Below are 25,407 nucleotides of genomic sequence, written 5' to 3' on the forward strand. Positions count from 1 at the left end.
TTGGCTAATTCACCACACCAGACAGGGGCGATGTGAGCAGAGAGGAGAGGAGAGCAGAGGGAGAGAGCCTGTTAGAGGCAGAGTTATAACCAGAGATAGGAATGGTGTTAAAATCATTTGTGTGTGTGTGTGTGTGTGTTCAGGAGATTTAACAAATACATTTCCAAAAAGATATAAAAAAAACTAAGCTGATGATTTATTCTGTGATGCTTCAACCAGGTGATCTTTTTATTAAATGCACATAAAACAAAAGGGGGTAAAATTCTAAATGTGATAGCTTATGATTTTTTTTAAAGGAATAATTTCGGTTAAAAATATTCATTTAGTTATGAGGGAAATCTTGAAGCAATTTTTAGTTGAACCAGACTCCAATCATGGGGGAAAAAATAAATTAATACAAAATGTAATTTATAAAATGCTGAAAAAAAGCTGAGGAACAAAACTCAAAAGGTAATTCTTCGCGGCACATCTCCTCCCCTTTTTTCCTCCTTTTTTTCCCCTTTTCTGTCTCTCTTCTAGTTTCCTTCCAGTTCGATTGCCATCTTCAAACACTCTTTTAAGATCACACTGCATTTCAAGTCTGTTCGCTCCCAAACGTTTTTATTCATTTCAAGCTGTCCAGGTAAATCATTTTCGAGAATAAGCCACGTATTACGAAGGGCCACGTCCGTGATGAACTTTATAATAAATGTTAATTAATTTTTTTTTCGAAATAAAAGATAGAGTTGTATTATTGTGCTACTGCTGGAAATAGGTTGAGGCAGATCTGAATCAGTAGGCACTTTGATTTCAGAGGCTTGAATCAGTGTAGCATCCTATGGTGCCAGATATGCTGGATGCAAAGTGGAAGGAGGCTTTTTAAGCTTCGATATTTTTATTTTTTGTGTGTGTGTTGATGTTAGAATGCATCTGATAAGATAAGTACTCCAGCAAATGAAAATAGTTTTCATTTCTAAAACATTGCTGCTGTCCGTGTATTCATTTCAATCACTAAAAACGAGAGACAATTCACTGGATGGAGGCCATTTCTCCCCTCTCTAACCGTATATGAGCCTCTTCAAACCTTTCGGTTGTTGTCCAACCTCTTAATGCTTGATTGAAACTACATGCTCGAGTCACCGCAATTGCAATCAACAGCAACTGTCGTCAGGCCCAACACAGTAATCGAAAAGACCCGGGCATCGGCACAACAGCTAAAACATTGGCAATTACGAGCCACAAGGTCAAACCGCATTGTTACTGGTGTGAGGTGAAGTGTCTTGTTTTGAAAATGGTATAACAAGATGTAGTCATCCTTCAGCCGGCCCATTAGACCCCTCAGGCTAAATGTCAGAGCTCGGCTGGCTTCTTTTTTTTTTCTTTCTTTTTTTTTTTTTTTGGTGTGGATTTGATTCATTCCACCCATCAATCTTTCAATATTGCATGCAGACAATTAGGAGCCTGCTGATGTATCCGTGCACTGTTATTGATATTGCCCTTTTGCAGATGCATAGCTATTGGCATGTGTGCAGCTGGTAAAATTAGATCAAAATCTGCAGAGAGCTGGCTTTTACAGAAACGCCATGTTTTTACGTCAATCGCAGAGGACAGTAAGGATGATTTATGTGAGGCAAATTGTGCTGGGCCAAATTGCACCCCTCTGTTTTGCAGAGCTCAAAGCAAAAACAAGTTGACAGGATGCCTATGCAATCAGCACAGGCAGTCTTATTAGTAGCTACATTTTAGGTATCTTTAATTATCCGTCCGCATTATTGCTCCTAATTATCACTGTTATGCTCTCAAAATATGTATCAGCGAGGTCTACAGGGGATTTATCGTTATAGTAAATGGCCACAAGTGGACCAATTATCAACACATAGGGCCTATTCTTTAACCTACACTGATAAAAATCTCTTAGATGATATTACACCACATTAAACCTGGTCTGCTGTAGAAACTACTGTCTAAATTAACATGCAGCGTTGGTGTGAATGTTTGAAAAGCTTTTTTTTTTCTTGTTTTTTACTGAACTGGTGATAGTAGTGTATGTGTGAGGGTCCAGTCTGCGCCGCCTGTGTCTCCCCAGTCCTGGTAGCCATTAGCTGTGCAGCTTGGGCCAGGGCCTAATCCAGCCAAACTCAGGACCAGAGGAGCTAATTAAGCAACAGCTTTTAGTATCCAGGCCTCCTGAAGCTGCACAGTGCCAGCCCGTGCCATGCCAGCACTAAATGGGGTTGTAAATATCTATAGTGGGGCACAGTGAGGAGACAGGACTGGACAGGGGCTTGTAATAGGGGTTGACTGAGTCTGAATGCATATTATCAAGCCAGAGTTAGAGCTCTCTAATGAGAATGGCCAGTCAGACAGTGGCAGTGGGTGGAAGGAAAGAGTGGGAGAGGAAGTGGAGGTAAGGTGACAAGGCACTTGCATCACTTCTGCATCCACATTTTTTCCCCAACACAAGCCTTCAGGTGAAAATTGATGCACTGCAGACTTGATATGGAGGTTGCTGTGAATCAAAAGCGACTGCATCAGTCTGGGAAAAAGACAGACTGGCATCATTTACCGCTCTTGACAGTGTTTTTCTCTCTCTGTTTGTGTGCGTGTCCTCCAGAGGGGCAGCCTGACCCAGATCCCCGTGGTGAAGGAGACCAGGGTGGAGTCGGGCCAGTTCCTGCTGCTCTCCGTCCTCTGCATGCTCTTCATCCTGGTGGCCGTGGCAGTGTCGGCCACTTTTTTCTGCGTGCGCCAGCGCTCGCACCTACACATGAAGGAGAAGCTAGCCAGTCTGGGGACTGACACCAGTACTGATGCCACTGCAACCTATCAGGTAAGACCAGCCTCCTTGCTATGAGCCAGTCAGAGGCCGGGATTCTTATCCCGTGCTTTGCCATTGGAGGGAAGCACCCTCTGTTCAAATACGGCCGATTATCCAATTGGTTTGTGAGAGTTTGTCTGCTCATGTTTGAGTGACTCTTGTTCCACCTGCTTTTCGGGACCATTTTTTGATGCAGTGATTTTGTTGTTTTGTTTTATTTTATGTGCTATTAAATGTTTTAGTAGTTTAAGATGAAAACATTGTCATGTGTTTTTAAATCTTTCCTTTTTCTTTGCCAGTAGCATTTTTCCAATAGATATGCTTACCCTTTCATGTGAATTGTGTGTGTCTGCGTAGGAGAAAGGGAGCAGACCGCCACAGTGACCTATTCCCTCAGTTCCTCCAGGGCAACAGGCAGCCTGGGCTGTATTGATTTTCAGAGTTGGGGCTCAGCTGTGCCCAGCGTGGCACTCAGAACACATTTATCTGCATGTCACGTTAACATTTTCAATATTTAATCAGGTTTTCACGAGGCTGATTTCCAAAGGCTGAGGTGTTATGGTGATGACCATTAAAAAAGATATCAAATAAAAAAATATTCAAATTAAGAATAGATGCAAAAATATTCTCTCTGAAATTCCATTCCGAATCTCACTCTTTGATTATCATAAATTAATGAAAATCGGTGCAAATTTAAGGTGAAATCCGGTACCTGTTCGTCCTCTGCTAGCCACTCTGCTGTCTTGTGGGTGTGTACTCCATGCTGACATACAGAGTTGTTCAGGGAGAGCTGTCTGCAGTGGGAGGGTGTTATTGTAAAATGGAAGCACGGACTGTAGATTTTGTTTCCCCTTGGCCCTGTTTCCATTCTGATTAGTTGTCTGAAAGAAGGGGGTAACGGGGAGAGTGTAATCTCACGACCTGTGCTTCTCCCTGGGCTCCGTGTGTCTCTCTCCTCTGGCACTAACTGCATCCCACTCCCTTCTTATGGGACCATTTCTCAGCGCTGGTACAGCACAGGGCTTTGCAGAGATGTTGAGAAGTAGGATGAATTATGAGGTGGACCTGGACTGTGCCCTGGGGCCAAGGCCCAGGGCACTGCTTCATGCCTCTAATCATTAAAGTCCGATGGCAGAAAAGCTGATCCAAGACCAGAGCTTAGAGAGGCCTGTGCTCCAGAGGGAAATATCGCTATGATTCATCATGAGATAGCATGTGCTTTCACGAGGCATTTTCACTGGCCCGCCTGCCCTGACTGTTATTAATTGAGTATGGAAATGAATTCTGTGGAGCTGACTGCTTTGCCTCCCAAATTTAAACATGGTGGGGCTTACAGATTATAAATTTAACGTGGAAATATCCAGTGAGGCCACACCTTATTGTGGGGAAGCAGATGTAATATGTAAGCTTGAATAAATTCAGCAGATTTTCTTGCTTATATATATATTTATATATTTTTTTATTATGCTTCAGCGCTGCCAACAGGCATGGCCAGAGGCGTTATCATTTCTGGTTGCCCATTTATTCGTACATCTTTTCTTTTTGGTGAACACAATAGCTCAGGAACGCTCTTGGGGAATTTCTTCAAATTTGATAAACTATCATCAGAGTGTTTTGAGTGAGATAGAGTGTCGTCACGGGGTGGAGCTTCATTACATGTGGCACAAACATGCAGTAGAGGGTGAAGTTGTGAGAGTTTGATGGTCGTATGTCAAACATCAAGGTTACATCACAAGAGACTTTTAGGCACAGAATTTCACACAAATGTCTAACAAGTTAACATAATGCAGCAACATTTTATATCCAGCCAGGTTTTCCAGCCATAACTCGGGAAAAGGAGGAAGAGACTGTGACTGTATTTCTGGAATTTACTGATGCAGAATTGATCTTTGGCATCCACCTTTAAAAGTCTTCCATGGGTCTAAACAGGCATGAATATAAACTCCAACATAGCTTGTTGGCCGAGGCATACAACCCTGTGGTGGTCATTTTAGTAGGTAATGCTCAGTCTTGAAGTGTTTAACCCCCTGAAGTCTAAGTAACCAATAGTGATGGTCCTAACCATCAGAATATGTCATTTTAGAAAACAAAATAAGGGAAATAACACAAATAATAATAATTATTATAATAATTATTCTAACTGACATGCATTAAAAACTCATGTAATTGAATTTTGTTACTAAAACATCAGGGTACAGTTAGGCTAAGTGTTGGGGGCTAGGATGACAAATTAGATCTCAGAGGGTTAATCCTCTGTCTCTGCACTGAGGCATGATGGGAGAAAAACTGACTCATTAAGACTACAAAGACCTGTGGTCTTAATAGAAGTGGCTTCTTAAGCCACAGGAAATGTTTATTCATTTATTTTGCAATAGTGGCACTTCATTTTGTATCTCCTTTGCTTCTCTGCAAAAAAAATCCTTTAAAAAAAGATTCTTCTTTTTAAGTAGTGCACTTTGAGTTTGAGTTTACCGTGTGGATGTGGGGTGATTATGCTGTGAAAGATCCATTCTTTAGCGTTGAAGGGAGTTGTTTGTGTGGCAGCAAGGTGTGACATACTGAATTTATTCTGTAAGGGTTCCTCAACCATGTATTTTTGACATAATTAGTATAAGCTCCATAATCCACGAGGATAAGCCATTAATCTACAGTTAAGTGAGGACAGATCAACTCAGCCGAGATGCAGGATTTCACAAGGTGCATTTACAGAAACCAGCCCCTCACAGCAAGGATAAGCACATAAAGCTATTGTTATGTGCATGAAAAGAAGATAAATGCACAAGAGCTTGCAAAGAGGAAGAACTGCGCTCTTCATTATCCACTTCTTCACCATCGTCGTCTCCTGTAATCCCCAGGAGTTGTGTCGTCAGCGGATGGCGATACGAACATCGGAGCGCGTCGAGCGGCCGGAGACGTTGCGCCACTCTCGGCTCAACAGCGTGTCATCTCAGTTCAGCGATGGCCCCGCAGCCAGCCCGTCGACCCGCAGCAGCACCTCCTCCTGGTGTGAAGAGCCAGTCCCATCCAACATGGACATCTCCACTGGTCACATGATACTGGTAAGAAGCTTTGCCTTGACTCCAGAAATAATTTAAGTAATGATTCATGAGGTGGAAAAAGGGTCAAAGAAGGAGATGAGTTATTAAATGGAGGTTGGCTGGTAACATGGCTTGTTGTCCAGCCCTCAGAGAGCGTTTGTGGTTCTTAGCGTCTGACTGTTTCAACTGAACAAGCACAAACATCCCTTCATGTCTCATAAATATGCACTTAACCTGCCAGGGTGGGTTTAGTCGGGTGTGTGAGACTCCTAAGCTATGTAAGGTCAGCTTTCAGTAGACAGTCACAAGTCTACATCAGACATTCCCAGCCTTTGGTACTGCACTTCACCAGAGGATGGTGAGTGTTGAGTTGCTACATTAATCATAAAAGTACAAATCAGGATATCCATAAAGCACGAAAAAGCTGGCATCCACAGATACCTGCTCCAACAGTGCACACGGGATGTCTTTAATGAGACCTGAGTGATCGTTTAGTAATGTCTGTCTAATGAAATAACTGTAATCAAATGCAGAACGCAGTCTGTTGTGAAAACTAGCAAGAGAACTTGAGAGGTGACAATTGTTAGCTGAGAGTGATGGTTTCAGGCTGCAGTTCTCAAGTTTTTCCTGGCATACCCCACTTCAGAAGGACGTTCACACGCACACCCCCACCCCACAGTTTTTAACAGCCATAAAAAATAAAACGGATCCAAGCTGAAAGTGCAATAGCATCAGCAAACTCTATCCACCTGTTTCTGTCCCTCACCACAGTTTGAGAGCCAGTGGGTTAGGGTTAGTGGTACCTAATGAATGCTTGGAAAAATACTGTTACGGGTCATTAGATAGACAAATCAATAGCTAATAGTGGTGTGAAGAAGTCTGATGATATTTTCAAGTAAATAAATACGTTGGCACTAAAGAAATTGTTAAATAATTTTGGAAAGAACAACAAAAATAATCGATCAGTGACTGAAATATCTACTTTTATATAATTAATAGGTTTAAAAATCAAATTTTAATGTTAAAAAATGAACACTGACTCAAGTACCTTATGATGTCATATGTATGTGATTCTGCGATACTCGATAAATGGCCATAAAGTCATCTACAATAAATCACGATATACACACAGAAGAGAGAATTTACTCACTGCATTGTGGCATTAATATACAAGTATTGGCATTGTGTGTTGCTTCAATTGGTTAGCACTCTGATTTGCTTTCCCTGGCTGCCTGCTGCTTCTCCGGCTATGCATTTATTGCTGCAAGCCAGTTAAGATCCTTCCACTCATTCGCTTTTTAGCTCCACCTTGAGGAGCCATGAGGTAATGTCTGTTATACGTCACGCCGCTTAGAGTGCCTGCATGGTTAAATGAAGATTGCCAGTGTAATGTATTTTGTACTACACCTAATTTGGAATATTCTGGCATACTGGAGCTGATCCAGTATAGAAAAATGTTTGCTGTCACTTCCTTTTATTTGTTTGATGAATTTATATGCTAGTGTCTGATTTTAAGACTTCCTGTATGAATACCAACAGCTTTATTTCTCTCTGTTTATCTGTCTGGATGGCGTTTTTCATCCCTCTCTCACCTCATTCCCTTCAGAACCCTGTTATCTTTGTTTTTTGTTTTTTTCATTACTCTTCCTGCTGTTTTCTCCCTCATGCTTTTATCTCGGCTCTGGCGTCTTTATATTTTTTTTCTCCTCCTCCTCCAACTTTTTCTTCCTACTTCTGTGTCATTTTCCCTCTTCATCATTCCGTCCCGGTTCTCTCTCCTCTCTGTCATTTTCATCTCTTACCGCCTCCGTTTTCTCTTACCGCCGCAGCAAAATAAGGTAGACAATGTTTTGCGTGATGAGAGCGGCACAAAAGTGAAATATCATTACCCATCTGATTGTCATTTGGATGTTTTAGAAATGTTGTTCTTTTTTTTTTTCCGTTTGATTGAAAAAGCTCTTGGTTGCCAATACTTCCACAAACACACAATGCATGGTTTGATTTTGCACAACTTTTGCTTCATTCATTTGAAACAAGCTTGATAAAAGAGATGGATAGATGCCTTGCAGTGTTTCCATTAATGGAGAGAGCATTCATCACACTGCATGTCTAGCTTTTATATTGGGAGGCTATAATGAATGAGAGTGAATCTGAGTAATGCCTTGTATTGCTGGTAATAGATGGGTTTTGTTGCACTCGTCAAGGCTTGTTTGTGAAGCCTCTTTTGAAAACATTGACAATAGAAAAGCATTTAGCCTTGCAAATAACAAAAGAGCCACTGTGAATCATTTCTAGGAGCTGTTATTATTAGCCCTAGTTTCTTCGCAGCAGCAACGCAAGCACTACGCTGTGGAAAGGTAAAACACTCTGGGGCCTTTACTTCTCTTTCATGGCCGTGATTGACATGGAGATGTCCTATAGGGCCCTCTTCTTTAAAATTCCTCCACCATCTCACATGAAACCATGTGTGAGATTGCCTTGTTATCACTGATCTCAGACCTATATTTTCCGATCTCTGCTCTCCTCTCATCTCGCCGCTCCCGCTCTTTGGAGCTCACACCGTGTGGAGAAGGATGATGAATACCCAGCTTTCCAAAGCACACATGCTGGGGGTTCTGTTTTTTTTTTCTTCTTGAGCCCCAAACACCTCACACACACACACACACACACACACACACACACACACACACACACACACACACACACACACACAGACACACACACACACACACAGCACTTTTGCGAGAGTGCCGTCAGGATAAATGAACTACGATGTTGTGTCCCACTGTGTGGCCCACCTTAAGACTTGCATAACGACTTCCAACTTCAAAACCAAAATTGGATGCCTCTGTGTGCTGAGTCATCTGCTGTGCTTTCCAGAGCTTTGGCACGCCTCTGGTGTCTTACACTTGCTTTCTTCTTCTGTTTCAGCTACACTGTGATGCCATAACCTCTGCATTTTATGTATGCAAAATAATTAAGAGATGTGTAACAAGGAAGCATGTGCCACTCTGTGATTCTGCAGCTTTTCAGCACCATGGACAGGGGTTCACAGGCACCAAACTTGTTTTCCGGCCTTTGCAAACGCAGCAAAACACCTCTGAGCAGGTTCTCCTGCTGTGCAGGAACAGGGTCAAAATGTTGATGCAGTTGCTGCTGTTGTAGTTTTCCCTTGGCTTAATCACCTCTCTCTTAAAAAAAACTGAAAAAAGAAAAAAGAGGGGAAAGAAATCAATAATTAAGTAGCTGGAGGCCCTTTTTTATTATTATGTTGAGTTGTTATTGTTCATTTTTTTTAAATGATAAATTATTTGCTCAACAGGAGAATAGACTCAGGCAAAGGAAAAATAGCCACTGACTCTTGCAACATGTTCTGCCCTCAGCGTTTTTGTGGGGTTTTTTCTTTGCAATTTTATATTTAGTTGGGGGGGGGGACGGGGACAATTTGCTGCCCCATTTAAAGCAACACAATGAGTTCTTTTCATGTAGCTAATATTAGTCACACAAATCACAGTACACGTTAATGCTCTTTTTCACGTCTCGCAGCTGTTCGACGTATCATAAAGGTCCCAGCACAAACTGTTCCCGCCATTGTTTGTTTTAATTTGACAGCGGAGCCTGACAGTAATGTGTTACCTGTTGTGTCTGGCTCCCCTGGTCGTCCCTTCATCCTGATTTCACCCAGCACCCTCTGCTGCTGAGGAGACTGCTTAGGAAGGATTAGACATTGTTTCCCTGACACCCAGGCCTCCCATCCCAGCCCTCTGATTGGCAGACATAATCCCCCCATTCACTAAACCTTCGTTACCCTGTCTCTGGAATACGCCGTGGTCCACTGCCTCCCCCTAGAAGCAGGAGGGCTCGATAAGGGCCTGCTGGCTGTATTGCATTAAGCTGCGAAAATATGAATTTGGAATGCAATCGATTCAGGGCATCGTTTGAATAGAATGGGATGCAATTCAGAGTGGATATATCAAGTACATGGAGATGTAATATTGGTAGGGGAGGTGGAATGCTGTCAGGCTGGCAAGCAGAGAGTACTTGTACAGGGTGACAAGAGCATAGTGGTGACAGGCTCTGTCAAGTGGCCATAATGGCATGCTGTCATTTTCCTGGGAAGACAGCGCTGTGTATGTGTATGTGTGTGTGTGTGTGTGCATGTGTTCTAGGCGATGCACATCTCAGCACATGCAAATATACATGTGTTGGCTGCTATTAGAACTGACTTTTTTTTAATAATTGAATTTTTTTGCATGCATAAAACAGCAGATTCAGACTGGGAAGTAGAAGAGTAGAAATTTACTGCAGTATTTTAGGACGATCACTTATTGTCATTAATGGGTTCAGATAGGGCATGCTGTGCCACCATTTTCTCTCATTATGCAGCTGCATTAGCCACAAGAGCTGCTTTTTTTTATTGTTCTCAGCCTGGTCGTGTGTAACACCTTTTGCTTCTGTGGCCAACAATAAACTCTGATTTCCATTGTGTGCAGGATTTGTAATTTTCTTTTAAGCGCTAATATCCTTCTCAGGCATGCTTGGACTTCTGAATTCATTACCAGAATAATTGGCTATTGTGTTTTTGGACAAGCTTATTTATGATTATCATCTATGAATATATATATATATTAATGTATACTATGCTGCAAAGACTTGGATTCTCGATGACAGGCAGAAGTGAATAAGTCGGATTTGTGACAATGGAGCGTCGCCTCTCTGCTCGGCCTACCTATACTGCTTTTAATACAGGATGAAAACCCGGCACATCTGGGTATCACTTTCATTGTATTAGCCAGCTGATCCCTGACATCAGTTTATGAGTCTGTAATCTTCTGTCTCACACAATAGCGGACTAAACCATTTAACCCCGCCGAGAGGGGAGCCATGATACAGGAGAGAAAGTGCAACACTGTGCTATGCTAAAAAAGACTCTTCTTGCCAGCTACAGCCTCTAAGCTCCCTAAGACTTGCCCTGGTTTGGGTGAATACATACACACACACGCACATACAGAGGCCTATACCCCTCCCCCTTCTCTTTTTCCATCTTTGTCTCTCTAGCGAATTCAATTTTGTCTTCTCCAAGCGACAGCTTAAATGCAGACAATCTTATCAGCGGCTGTGCAAGCAGTGAGGGACGTGATTGAAACACCCCTGAAGTATTTCCAATGCAGACAAACCTTTCAGGGAGTCTTAATTGTGTGTGTTTTTTGTTTCTTCTCGGTCAAACACACAAACACACAAAGACGCCAGCATTAGCACACCTTCCCCACCTAGATCTTCAGCAGCCTCCTCCTCATTTAGCTGCCATGCTGTACAGCAGCTTAGAATAATAATGCGACATGACAGCTGATCAATGCTTGAAGGAGGATGCTGTTGTTTAGGGTTTAGTGTTTTTGCTCTAGTTTATTTATGGGTTAGAAAATACAATGAAACATTAACATTGAGCATTAACCAGAAACCTCCAGTGAGGTAAAGGTGAAGTACGTTTTTTTTTGTTATTTTTACTTAATTAAACCAAATTCAGTGCAAAAACAAATCAGATTTCTTTGTTGCAGCCATATCTCGAGCTGAACTCCGCTTCCTTTTGCACGGTTCTGGCTTGTCGTTTGAAATGGTGGTTGAGGTGGTGTCTGTTTTCCTCTAGTCATACATGGAGGACCACTTGAAGAACAAGAACCGTCTGGAGCGTGAGTGGGAGGCGCTGTGCTCCTACCAGGCAGAGCCCAGCGCCTGCAGCGTGGGCCAAGGCGAGCAGAACTCCAAGAGGAACCGCTCTGATGCCGTGGTCGCATGTGAGTCCATTCAGGTTGTTTGTTTTGGGGTTTTTTGTCTGCTTTAGTGTTTTTTTCTGCAGGAATGTTGGTACGATCCTCAAGTCTGGAACAGTCCAGGCAGGGTCATGTAGCTTCATAAATGTTGTTGATGTATTTGTGAACAGATGCTCCAAAGAGGAACATAAAACCATTTGGGTAAACATGCCAAAACAACACTGTGGAAAATATGCTTCAAACATGAACAAATAATTAGTCATTAGTAATCTAGCCAAAGAGCGATATTTAAACAGTTTTTTCCAGAAACCCCATAAATGTCTGTCAGTGAAGTGAGAGGAGACTCCCTGCTGCATCTCTTGCGTCCTCTCGATTAAAGCCAAAGAGGATTTTCAATGGGGACAAATGCATACCTGTTTGGGAGTCACCAAATATCAAAGTTAAAAGTTGTACTGGGACTTCAGCAGCTCCAAAAAATTTGGATGAAGTGATGTTTTTATGATTTTAAAGCAGTTTGAATGTAACTATAACTGCTTTCTTGGCTAATTCTTGCAAGTGTTTCCAAAGGACGCATCAAAACCATCCAAAGGTTGAAATGAACATTGATCCCTTGTAATTAAAGTATTATTATTAGCTAGCTTTACCGTGCGGTACAAAAACATTATTTCATGAGAATGTTTTGCTTTATTTCAGCCCACCACTACATTTTAGCATTAGTTCACACGTTTTAAAGATGACAGAGACGCAATAACACGACAAAAGGTTTGTTAGGCAGAGCTGAGAATTTCTCATTAGTGGAGAAATTCCACTCACTGAACTGTGATTGTCAGTTAGCCCAGAATGAACTGGGACCCAAAAATGTAACACTGGAGGGTGAATAAGTCTTTCTTTAAAGCCGACCTGCTCTGCTTACTTTTTAAACTCTAGATTTTTTGGATGATTCACAGTTCAAAATGAATATTAAGTATTATCTTATGCAGTGCTTTTATGCAGCATCTCAGTCTGCAACAAGTCATTTTAGCTCCTTTCGCTTTAAGCCAGCTTTCTTCTGATTGGCTGCACCTCACAAACAACCTCTGTTCACAGCTGTGTGTGCCTTAGATGACCATATTAGGGATATCCTCTCTCTTTGAAGTCATACGGATCCAAGACTAGAAAAAAAATGGTCAGGGCAGTCTGAAGTCTGGGCTTCTGGATTACAGGGGTCACATGCACAAAAAGCGACGTCATTTTTTGAAGCTTTGGCCCTTTATAGTATTTGTAACAGTTGTACAAAAGTCTATAATATTATTGAAGTAAATGTAAATCATGCTTTAAAATGTGACCGCCCAAATAAATGAACACAAGCAGACCTGCACCAAAATTAGCTGTAATTCACCCAAATGAAGCTCCTGAGATAAAGGTGAATGGAGCCAAACAGCAAAATTAACTGTTTACGCCTCCTTCTAGACAAACTGAAATTACATTATACTTATGTCTGTTTGTTTATCTTACGTGGGAGCTGAGTTGGCCCATAAGTTGTTAGCAGTGTGCTGATGTATGGCATTTATGGCAGTTAAGGATTTACAGCTCGATGTCCTTCCTTGACAGCACAGTTTTGAAATTCAATTCAGTTTTACTTATATAGTGCCAACTCACAACAACATTCACCTCGTGGCACTTTATATTTTAAGTTAAAGCCCCTACAATAATACAGAGCAAACCCGAGCAAGCACTTGGCGACGGTGGTAAGAAAAAACTCCCTTTTAATAAGAAGAAACCTCTGGAAGAACCAGGCTCAGCCATTTGGTGCGACAGGGTAGGAGTGAGGGGAGTGAGACTGGGAAAAAACAGACACACTGTGGAAGAGAGCCAGAGAAACGACAACTACTACGAACACTGGGAATCTCAGTTAAATCAAAACAGGAGGTTAACATGTGAATAAGTAGCATCTGTCAGTGACTCCTCCTCATTTGAAGAGGGAAATCAGAGCAGTGAAAGTTGTGTCACAGCTCGCTATGCTGGGATTTCCCAGCTAGTTCAAGTTAATCTATTATGAGATTATAATAGATTATATATTCTAATAATCACCAGGACATAAAACCTTCATGTACACACCCATTCAAATGTGATGCTAAACACTGAAAAATCTTCCTGACTTTGACCCAAAAAAGGTTTTGGGTGTCAGAAAGCTTTATTTCTGACACCGTCTTACTTGTTGCACAACTCTCCCATAAATTTCCATTCAGGATTCTCTAAGTGCCTTTTTTAAATATATATATATTTATATATATATATCTCTGGGAATCTCTCACAAACACCCTCCAGGTGACTTTCTGCCAATTTCAGTGCAGTGGGATAAATAGGAAGGAAACACACTCTGTAGAGGGCTCAGGGCATAGCAACAGTAGCTATGTATCACACGGTGTCATGCACCAATCAGGATTTAGCTACATTTGAACTGCAATCTGATGACAGGCGGCGTGTTGCTTGGTTACTGTCAAATCTGACCTCACCTGCGCAGGTCTGACGAGCTTAAAGTGTTAAACTCTTTTTAAATAACACATAAAGATGTTTTATTTCCCTTGATTTCGCCTTTTTGTTCATAAATATAAGAAAATATTTTAAATCATGGACTTTAATTCCAAGCAAATCAAAGTGGGTTCCGGGCCATTACAAATACATTATATGACTCTTGCAGCAGCTTCACTTGTTTAGGAAAAAAAGAACGAACAGGATTTTAAAGTTCAGAACTCGCACACTTCTTAAGATGAAACAGTTTATTATTATTTCACTTGGAACATTCCTCGGTTAAGGTGAAGCAATCCAGGACTTTAGAACAGCGTGCGTGCGCATGATGAAAGTCTGGTGAAATTGCAGTCCCCGCAGCCATTTCAGCTTCATATTCCTGTGTTGCTGCTCAAAATTCTGTTGTTATTGTGCAGGGAGTAAAAATGGGGGGAAATATTTACCGATGAATTATGCATCTCCATTACAGACGATCATTCCAGGATCACCTTGAAAGCGGAGAACAACCACAGCAACTCTGATTACATCAATGCCAGTCCAATTGTGAGTATTCTTTATTCATTATGGTTCTAGAGTTTGGCTAATATGTTATCTCTGAAGCCCCCCCACCCTTTTTTTTAATACCAGGAGCACCTGTTGTGGTTGGATTTTACTCTGAGAGAAAAGTAGTGATTGATCCAAGCCCATTGATCTTTTTTTTTTTTAACTTTGTTCTCCATGCTGAGAACCTCAGTGGGTTTCTTGTGTCTTGCTGAATTGCCTTGCTACTTTTACTGCTTTCAAAATGGCTGCTCCCTGGAGATACCCATCTTTCTTTTTCTTTTTTTTCATTCACACTAAAAAGAATTATGCATTTTTTTTGACTAAGCAAACGTATCCCATACAAATCCAGAAAGATCTGACTACTGGAGAGGGCTATGGTTATATTTTTTTTAAATATCTCTCCCCCAAAACATTGCCAGTCATGATTTCCCCCGAGGCTGCTGAAAAGGGATTCCATCAAAGGGAAACAGGAAACTATGCATTTCAAATACAGTGCCAAAATTTCCAAGGAGATAGATGAGGGAGGGGCGGGGTGCACGCAGCTGCACTAAAAGCCTATTACTCTTCAGAAACAAACAATGGAGACTTTTAGGTGGTCTATTTATTTCTCCATATTCACTAATGGCATATTCATAGAGGTTTTTAGCTTATTTAAACAGCACTGAAGTGCAACGTCTTATAGAATAATGTCGCAATAACGTCGATCAATCAGAGGAAGAAGGTACGGAAAGATTTTCGATTAGAAAAAGTTCTGCAAGACTGTTTTGGTGCGGCTTAATGCAGAAATGCAGGCGGATGTTGAAGATGGGTGAAATACAGTAATGGCTGATGCAGTGGTGTGTGGATGAAAGGACAGTAATTACACCACAAAAGGGACCCCTGGCTGAGCCCAGCAAAACTGTGATAATTATGTCTGTCAATGCAGCTTCTTCCTCCTCATTAGCTTCAGGGGCAGCGGCCTACGAGTAAATAATCTGTCGCTTCTTTCTGGGAATCCGGGGTCAGAGAGGAAAAGGGAAGGGGGCGATCTGAGCTCCCTGCGAAGCACCGGGTGACACGCACACTCGGTGAAAAGCTCGGCTAATGGTTAATGCTTGACCACAAACGGTGCCAGTGCTCCCAGATGTACATCATCGTTAGCGCGAGGAATGATTTGAAGGAATGCACAGCGGCAAGAAGTGGTCAAAGGCCGCTCGTCTTTGTCTTTGTCTGGCCTTTTCTGGCTTTTCCCGATTTCCCGCCTGTTCTCCCTCGCTTTTGTTTTCAAACTCAGATGAGCTCGAGCTGGCAGTTAGCTTCTGAGCTCTCAATCTTATATTTTTTAAAAAAGGGATCAAGGCACTACAGCGAGGTGTTGAAAGCTGAAGCGCTTCACGGTGAACAGATATTTGTGCGAGCTATTTTCGAACAAGCTATTTTACTTCAAACCAAAGAGCACTTCTTTGCATTTTTTGCTTTCTTTCTTTCGTTCTTTTTTTTCTTACTGTAGTCTATCTTCTTCCCACAATGGCAGGGAGACTACAGCTGAAATGCAGGACTTTTCTTTCATGTTAGCGCTTTAGTATTCATGCAGGGATGTCAGCACACAGCTACAGCATGTCTGTGTCCTTGAGATTGGCTAAACGGAGTGCAGGCACTAGCTTTCGACATCACCCTTTTATTTCTGCGGGTGAGATTTGTTTTTTACTTTGTTTTGTTTCAACCAAACCATGTGAGGAATTCAAAAAAGAGACAAAAAGAAAGCGGACATGGCTAATTGACGTGTAACAGCAGGTAATGAACGCAGTGTTTCTTTCATTGATGAGTCCTTTTTGTCAACATTTTTCAGTTTCAGCCGGTCCGTGTGCGTGCGTTGGTGAGCATGTTCAGCTTCGAGCTTCGTTTCTGCTCCCCGGTGGTTGTTTTCTTACATATACAATGAAAACTGACACCCTGCCTGACATCTTATACAGATAAAAACTATAAATCATAAATAAACATCGACTGTGAATCCCAGGAGAATCTGCTGCATTAAGCATTTCACTACTCCAAAAAACCAAAATCTCCAAAATAATCATTTACACAACGAAGGATGATTTTCAACAACTGGCATCTGACAATGCTGCTTCTGTTGAGGTTGATTTACATTTACGTCACTGCCTGGGAGTAGATTTAAATAAACAAAACAATTTAACGCATTTAATCCACCGAAAAAGTACAAAAAAAAGATTCCAAACACTTGGATTAATAACAAAGAAGTTGATTTTTCTTAACAATTCAACTAAACTTGCGTGCTTGTTTTTTTTATCAGCTTTTCAAAGCATTAAGAATTAATCCTGTCGTTCAGGATATTAAGCATGAGAGAAGTGTCATGGTAGTATTAGAGCCATGGAGAAATCCTCCATAATTATTTTTCCTTTTAAGGGTGCGTGTCAAGGTCCATGAGTGAGACAAATGAGCTTAAGAAATTTGCAAAGATGTGAAATGAGAAAACTAGATCTTTAACATTTAAGGCCATGTCAAGTGTCCTTGACAAGTTGTTCTTCAGCATAAAAAAGGGATTTCATAAAAAAATCAAAACGCCATTAAAGTCGACCCTGTCGCTTGCTGTCACTGTGATGTTCAGCTTGAAGGTGTCTCCCTCTCTCCCAGTTAGATTTAAGGGCGGTGCTGCAAAAAAAAAGCACTCAGTTCCATTGGTGGATGTCAGTCAGTGGAAGATTAATTAAGCAATGACTCAATTATACCATCCATTCGCCCGCCTATCCAATTCAGGGGGGCAGGAGACGATCCCAGCAAGCAGGGTAGCCTGATGGGATGCACCCTAAATTGGTCACCAGTCTGGGCTAACAGAGAGAAATAAGCCATTCATGCTCACATTTAAACCTTCAGCCAGCTAACCAAGAAGAGGTTCGAACCCAAAACTTTCTTACTGCAGGGAGGCAGTGCTGAGCACCAGCGTCAATTTTTAAAAACTCCTGCACTCTTTAGAAAGTCTGCAATATTTGATATTATTCTGCATGTGCAAAAAATACAGCACTATTTGAGTCATCTATCGTTATGATGTCAAAAATACGTTAAGAATACATTGTTGTGAATCTTTCCCTTCAAAATAAGTCAAACATGTTCCCCACTGGTATGCCTGGCACGAGAGGTTAACCATAGAAACTTAATTCAGTAAAATCTGATTGCTGATTTTATTTTCATTCAAATCTCAATCACATCCCTCAAACTGTGTCCTTATGTCCCCACCTGAGCATTCAGCGCCCTCGTGTTAGGAGACTCCAGGCGTTAAATACCCACGACAGTGACATGCTTAGCTGTGTTTCATGTAGAAACACAGCTAAGCATGAAAAAAAGGAGCTCTGAAAGCAGTTCATCAAGTCTTTGAGGGCACAAAGATATTGTAAGAGTGAAAAATAGCGACAGTGAATTGAAGTTATTTTGCAAATTTCAGGTAGTTGGAAATAAGATTTTTCACTAATCCCCTTGAGAAGCTACAGAATCTTTCTTCATACCATATATAGCTTTTAAAAAGAGAGGTTCAGTTATTTGCTCGCATAGAAAATCGTTGAATATGAGTTGTTGTGTTCAACATTAGAGGTGCCTGTTGCCTAGCAGATAAAGAGGAAAGTTCAAGGTCCAAATATATTTAAAAGAGTGATTTTTTTAAAACATTTTTTAGCTACAAACCTATCCTTCAAATATGTGTTCAGCTTGTGTTAACATCCACATTTTTCCAGCGAACAGCATGCAGTTACTTCCATGTCCTAGTTTCCTCTAATCACCCCTGTAATAATACTCGCATCCTGAATACGACAGGGTTTGCAGGAGGAATGAAAGCCAAGTGTTTTCATCAATAGATGCTGATCTCATTTCGTTTCTGCATCCATTTCAGAAACGAAATTTCATGGAAGTCTTAACCAAACAATATGTTTTCATCCACCAGTCACCAACCACACACTATGTCACACTCTGTTCCCTCTCTCCCAGATGGACCATGACCCTCGCAACCCTACTTACATCGCGTCGCAGGGTCCCCTAGCTTCCACCGTGGCAGACTTCTGGCAGGTAAAACTCTATTAACTGTCCATCCTTCATCTTTTTATTTGTTTGTGTCTACAGCTGTGAGGGAAGAACCACAGCAGAGGTACTCAGTTTCTGACCCAGAGGTTTTATTTGGTTATCCAACTAGTGAGTGTCCAAGAAAGGCGTGTCAAGATTACTGTGGTGGATCAGCGAGGAAATCAAGCTGAACACACCAACACTAAACACATGTTTGTGCATTTAGAGTGAGTTAAACTATACCAAGGATATTAGAATTTAGAATCCTTAAGTTTATTTAGAAATCATAAAAGATGATCCTTTGCTGTTTCCACTGGCACAATGCCAGAGCTTAATCTAAAACTGGTCCCACTCATTTTTACTATTAAAAGACCAGTGCTGGTGCCAAAAAGCTGGCACCAGCCCAAAGTTGGAACTACTGACTTCAGTGGCTACGTGAGGGTCTGCCACAAGGAATCCAACAATAATTGGTATATTCAGCTCGCAGATTCTGTAAGCCACGGGTCTCAAACCTGCAGAAATGTGTGCAGAATTGGCACCACGTTGGTGCAAAAGAGGTCATTGTATTCCCATTTTTCCTTGGATTTGTCAGATTTCTATCTGTATCCAAGTGATCCAAGTGTGATCCCTAATTTGATGTCTTTTTAATGGTGTCACTTTGCCCCAAATGTAAGCAAACAAAGGTGAGAAAACTCCTGAAATTGTAGCCCATAGTCACTTCTCACCCCACTCAGTCTGCGGAAACAAACTTCCTGTTTACACACTGGAAAGAGTGATAGGAGCCGTGGCTCCAGCACAGCATAATCATCCCTCAAACAGAGGTAAGATGAAGGGTAATTGTATATTTTTAGGAAAAATGCATGCTTACATTCAAATGTAATGTTATTTCATGAGAGGCACAAACTTGGTAGAGAAGTAATGGTGCTGCTGCTGCTCCTACTCATCAATCAAAAAGTGTCAGCAGCTGAATATGTACACAAGACCTGAAGCTTTTTAGTTTTATATAAGGATCTAGTTATACACGCCTCAGGAGACCTAATGTTATTTAAAATAATGCTGATATTTGCTCATATTAGTGGGGCTTTTTTCCCCCCTCAAACCTATTTTGCATTCTTTTCCATGTCCATAAATGTCAGCGGGACCTGTAATCAATCAGCAGATTTAGGCTATTGTAAAACATGTCAACTTGTGCGGAAGTGTGCCTTAAATGATGCATGGTTGCCAAATGGCAGTCTTATGTGTTAATAGGACAGCACTGTTGTAATTAGTGGGCCCATCACCTCCATATGGTGAAGTAACTCCAGCTAGCCGTGACCAGGATGTAAAAGTGTGGCGCATAAATCCTGACAGACCAGCTGGCCCTGCACTCTGCACTCTGCGTCTTGTACTGAGCGGATACTCATTTTGAATCATTATGATAGTGCTGACTTTGTGTTTGCACAGACGTTGGAGGCTGCTTGCGATTTGTGCGGTGGGTGGAGAAGCCAAGTTTAGCATGATCTGGTGCTGTACACCAAACAGAGAATATTTACTTGTTGTAAAATGACTTCTTAAACCTCCCCACAAAGCGTAGACGCATACACGCTTTGCCCTCATGTGGTGTTTAAACTAATTAAAAAGGAAAAACTCAGAGGCTTTTATCTGAAAATTGTACATTAATTGCCACATCAGCTGAAATAGGAATAAAATGTGCCTCAAATGAATAAGGCGTTAATTATAATTTTGGTTTTTTCTCGTATGTCTGCTAGTTTGTTTGCTTGTATTTTTTCCCGTACAGGTGAATAAATCCATTTCCATTATCTAATGCTACTTAGCCATTAACTCATCTTTAAATCTTTCCCAATTAAGCAAAAATAATAGAAAATTAGCCACACATTGACACGCTGAACATCAGCTCTGTGTCTGGGAATGCTTAGCAGCCATTCATTATTCAGTATGGTTAACCTTGGATTGTGGCATGAGGGAAAAACACACTCTTTACCCCATTAAAAGTAAACAAACGGGGGTAACACTGGCAACTCTCATGCAAATGGACCGTGCAGGAGTGCAAATCTTTTGCTGTGTCCTATCTAATCCACACCGGCCCCAGGCAGTGCTCTGAAAGGCAGCTCTGCTCTAATCCTCCACTCCTCATTCTTCCATCCCTTCATCCGTTGCCCCTCCATCTATCTCCACCTCCCTGGCTATTACCTTAGCTCTGCTGGGCCTTCCTCCCTCCTTCTCAGAATGCAAAAAAAAAAAAAAAAAGCCATGCATGAGTTCACAGAGGCACAACTCAGGTCATTTTCAGGCTTTTTTTCTGTTTGTTTTTTGTCTATGCAAATCAAGTGTAGCTGGTGTATGTCTTTTTTGGAGCCTGTAAATTGCTAATCCCATTACAAAAACAAAAAAAGGAAGATAGGAGGTGGAAAATATGAATGCTCTTTTACATTCTACCATCAAATATTTGCTAAATTGTACAAGACTAAATGGATAATATCCCCCCCCCCCCCCCCCCCCTCCACATTATCACCTTGCCTAATCTCATCACATCCTGGCACAGTTGGCACAGTTGGCGTGTAATGTGTCCACTGGGCTGGATCACAGAAGCTTGTGATTAGTGTATAGTCAAGGCCATTGTGTTTTTATAGCAATCATAAAACCCACGTTTCCTCCTCATTTTCCTAATGGCTGCCGTGGGCCTGGGTTTTTTTTTCCAAGGACACATTAGGTTGTGATAAGATGAAATGGAGCATCAGAGCAGTAGATGTTGTGATCTCGCTCAGACGACTGAGAGCGTGAGAGAGAGGGCGACACATGACGCGCCCTCCTGCTGCTCGAGCCCAACATTTATCATTTGTCACACACGGAGAGGTGACATTTATTCATACTTCCTGGATGAAGATTAAGAAATCAATTTCACTGTAATACAACGCTGCCGTGTATCACTAACGCTCAACGCGCTGCTCTCAGCGCTGCGGGTTAGCTACACATTAGGGCCACTGGAACGTCGCATATGAAAGGGTTTGTCGTCTCAGGGTGTGACTGATGGGTGTCTCTTTTCTGGCGTGTAGATGGTGTGGGAGAGCGGCTGCGTCGTCATCGTCATGCTGACCCCGCTGTCGGAGAATGGAGTGAAGCAGTGCCACCACTACTGGCCCGACGAGGGATCCGACGTCTACCACATATACGAGGTGATTGAGAAAGAGGTTAAACAGAAGGGTCACGAAAGACATGTTTTCCTACTTCAGCTGGTTTCTAACCACACAGGTTTGGATTTTACGCGCTGAAGTTTGTGCACCACTTTAATATAATTTACTTTGTGGTGCTAACAGCGCTGCAAAAATGACATTTAGTGAACAGCTTCAGTGCAGCTACTTTCGCTAAAGTGAAGTGAAGCGGTCTCAGTGGCAAATCTCTTTAACCTTTCATAGGGCACTCATGGAAGTTCAAAACGTCAACCCTCCTATGTTGCAAATCAAGTTGCCGTGTATGATTCCTCACCAAATGAAGCTGGTGTGTCAACTTTGTATGAAGAGTAGCAATCAAAAAAGGGCGAAAAAGAGCAAGCTATGGGGGTAAAAATCTCCAAAAGTAAAGAGAAGCATTAAAAAATAAGACAGATCTATTCATACTATTCTTAAAACTCCATGCTAAGCGGTAGCATTTATAAACTGTGGTAGCAGTATGAGAGCCTGTCCCTCCAGGATCTTAGACTTAAAATCATAAAGGGTTATAAAACATAATAATCTCTTATTTTATCATAATAATACCAACAATAACAATGCCCCAGATCAATCAAAATGGCCAAATTATTCCCACCTGCTTTGGTATCTTAGTCACATCTCATTTCACCACAAAATATCTCTAATTTAATAGCAGGGAGCACAATGAGACCAATACTGATGTTTCACAATCACAACCCCGCCTTCATCAATCGTTACACCATCTTTGAATATTTAGCCTGGGTGGAAGCGATGTGATGCAATAGATGACAAATCGCCCACTGACACTAAAACCATCCCATTTGCTGACAGGCTGAGGTCATTATTATGTCTGTGAGTTACACCGGTGCACCTCTAATTTCTTTAAAAAGTGAATGAAAACTGAAATATTTGGCATAAAACAAACCCTGACATTTCTATAAGAAGGTGTCTATGTTCCTCATTTCCTTCCTTAACCTAACATCACATTTTGCTTTTCTGTTTGTCTGCGTTTAGGTGAATTTGGTGTCTGAGCACATCTGGTGTGAGGACTTCCTGGTACGGAGCTTCTACCTGAAGAACCTGCAGACTAACGAGACCCGCACCGTCACTCAGTTCCACTTCCTGTCCTGGATGGACCGTGGGATCCCCAGCTCAGCCAGGACCCTCTTAGACTTCCGCAGGTAGAGTGGCGATCCAGCCGGTTGGTCCTCAAACAAACACTGCAGCTCAGCAGATTTTCAGACAGATTTCCACCTTTTTTTTTTCTAAGCAGCCTTTGTCCCGAGCTTGTTCTTAATCACCCCCACTTATATTCTGTATTCTGTCAGCGCCTCTCTGGTCCCTCTCCCTTTTGCCCCAGTGCCTTTTGGTGTCCTAGAGAATGGTTGTTCTAATAAGGACTGTGTTTCTGTACTATCCCTTTCATCTTGGGCCTATTTCCCTCACCTCCCTCCAGCACATGTGATGCAGCAAATTAACAGCCCCGCACTGCCTGGCTTGGCTTGAGAAGAAAAGAAAGAAAGAAAGAAAAAACACCACCTAATTCAAACACCCAATTAAACGAGAGCTGTCTCACTAAAAACATGGGAGAGGGGGAAAGCTAGTGACTGAATAACCTTACTCTGTTTTCCATATAATATGTTCTGGCAGAAGAGCGGCAGTAGCACCTCTGGGAATACCCAGGAGGGATAGGAAAAGCCCTCCACGCAAGAATAGATGCATCTGATTTGTAGATGGAAGCCTGTCCCTCTGGTTTGTTATGCAGATGAAAGAAAAAGAGGAGCTGTAGTTTTATCGTGTCATCCTCTCTCGACAGAGTTGCTGCCATTCTTCCAAATTAATCTGCTTGCAGTCAGCTACGTTTAAGACACTACTGTAATGGTTTCTCTTGTGTTTTGATTACATATACACTGTTTGCCCTGCTGTTGAGATCTCCCTCACGCTTAAATTGCCGTGATTGAACTCCGATAATGCTGCTGAAGGTTATTGGGAATCTAAAGCTCTCTGGAGATTCAGAGGTCTCAGATCCGCACGATGCACTCAACACTCACGGTTTTGTGGTTTTGGCCAACTCTGTATTTTGCGGTTGCCAGTGTCATTTTTGTGATGTTGCAGCTAGTAATATGAGCCCAGTTGCATAGTCACAAAAGTGATCATTGGAAACTGTGTCTCCTCAGCCAGGCCTGTGCACAAACTGTCTTTCTCTCACTCCACTCTCAGTCTCCCTCCTCCACCTCCTCCTCCTCCTCCTACTCTGCCTCACACTGTTCCTTCCTCTGGCTTGCATGGGAACTCCAACCGTCTCTGTATGCTGTTACACTGAAGGCGTGTTCTGATTTAGTCATACTTTCGATATCAAACAAGATTTTTAAAATGTATGCATTAGTATGCAATGTGATTTCACATAAAACTGCAAAGAAAAAAAAAGCATCAAAAAGAAAACACTTCTACTCCCAAATAAGCATCGAATTATATTGCAAAGAGTTCTACCATGTCCAATTTTTTAGCACATGTATTTTAATAAACTTACTTAATAAATAAAGTCACCAAGTATGGAGGACCAAATGTGCCAAAACAAACACACTATGCCATTAAATGCACCAAATTAAACATAAAAGATTTTTACTTTTCTTGGGCATTTTTTTACCTTTGTATTAATATCCATATTTATTCACTTATTTGTGTTATTTTATGTATTTTATTAAATATTTTGTTTTTTGTAATTTTGGCTGCTTTTGTCCTCTATAATTGGAACCTTCACAGATAAACAGCACAGCTCACAATGACGTTAAGTCAAACACACCTGTGCTTTTCAATACTGGTAAACATGTTAAGTACTATTAAGAATTTTGGTCACAAATACAGCATTCACATGGCAAAACTACAAAAATATAGCACAAGCTATCAATGTTTATATTCATGCAAAACATTATACTTACTATACGAAACATATTAGTGCACGCAAGCTTAGATCAGCTATAGATACCATGAGCTACTTCTCATTTTGTCACTGAAAGGTGGGAAACGAGAGGAAATGGAAAGACGCGGAAGCTCTCGGTGTAGTCAGTTTCCATGGCAACGGCGGGGTGTGAAAAGGCTCGTTGGCCTTCGCCGTGCCTGTGGTGTATAACATTCGTAATTGGCTCGGGTTAATGCGTCGGCGGTCGGCAAATCACAACATCGCACCACCACATCCATCACCCACATGTCACAATAACGCCGCCTGAAATGATGCTCAATTTATTTACGAGGGTGCGACACAGATTTCTCTCTCTCTGTGCTCAAATTAACGTGATTGATTGACAGGAGGGAGCGTCTTTCGTGGTTGTGTTTGGCCCTTTGATTATTGCCGTCATTTATTTCGTCCAGACCACAGCGCCCCAAGTCCCTCACGAGTCACATTTGTTTTGATTATTATTGTTATTATTCAAGAAAAAGAAATAAATAAAAGAATTGTTTCCTGAATCGATGTAGCAGCCTGTGCACTTAAGACAGCTTAATGCCAAGCTTGCAATGACAATAAC

At 41.6% G+C, this 25,407-nt stretch overlaps 1 protein-coding gene across 2 annotated transcripts in view; it reads left to right on the forward strand.

Annotated features, from left to right (window-relative positions):
* ptprn2 (protein tyrosine phosphatase receptor type N2) overlaps positions 1-25,407 on the forward strand; it is a 153,813-nt gene that overhangs the window by 121,751 nt on the left and 6,655 nt on the right. For both annotated transcript variants that reach the window (XM_063483625.1, XM_063483626.1), the window contains exons 12-18: positions 2,594-2,809; positions 5,653-5,856; positions 11,480-11,627; positions 14,581-14,654; positions 18,627-18,704; positions 21,752-21,871; positions 22,898-23,064. In XM_063483625.1, the coding sequence (XP_063339695.1) occupies positions 2,594-2,809; positions 5,653-5,856; positions 11,480-11,627; positions 14,581-14,654; positions 18,627-18,704; positions 21,752-21,871; positions 22,898-23,064 (1,007 nt within the window). The remainder of the gene's footprint in view (positions 1-2,593; positions 2,810-5,652; positions 5,857-11,479; positions 11,628-14,580; positions 14,655-18,626; positions 18,705-21,751; positions 21,872-22,897; positions 23,065-25,407) is intronic.

The sequence above is a fragment of the Pelmatolapia mariae genome, linkage group LG9 (assembly GCF_036321145.2).
Source record: "Pelmatolapia mariae isolate MD_Pm_ZW linkage group LG9, Pm_UMD_F_2, whole genome shotgun sequence".
NCBI classification, from domain to species: domain Eukaryota; kingdom Metazoa; phylum Chordata; class Actinopteri; order Cichliformes; family Cichlidae; genus Pelmatolapia; species Pelmatolapia mariae.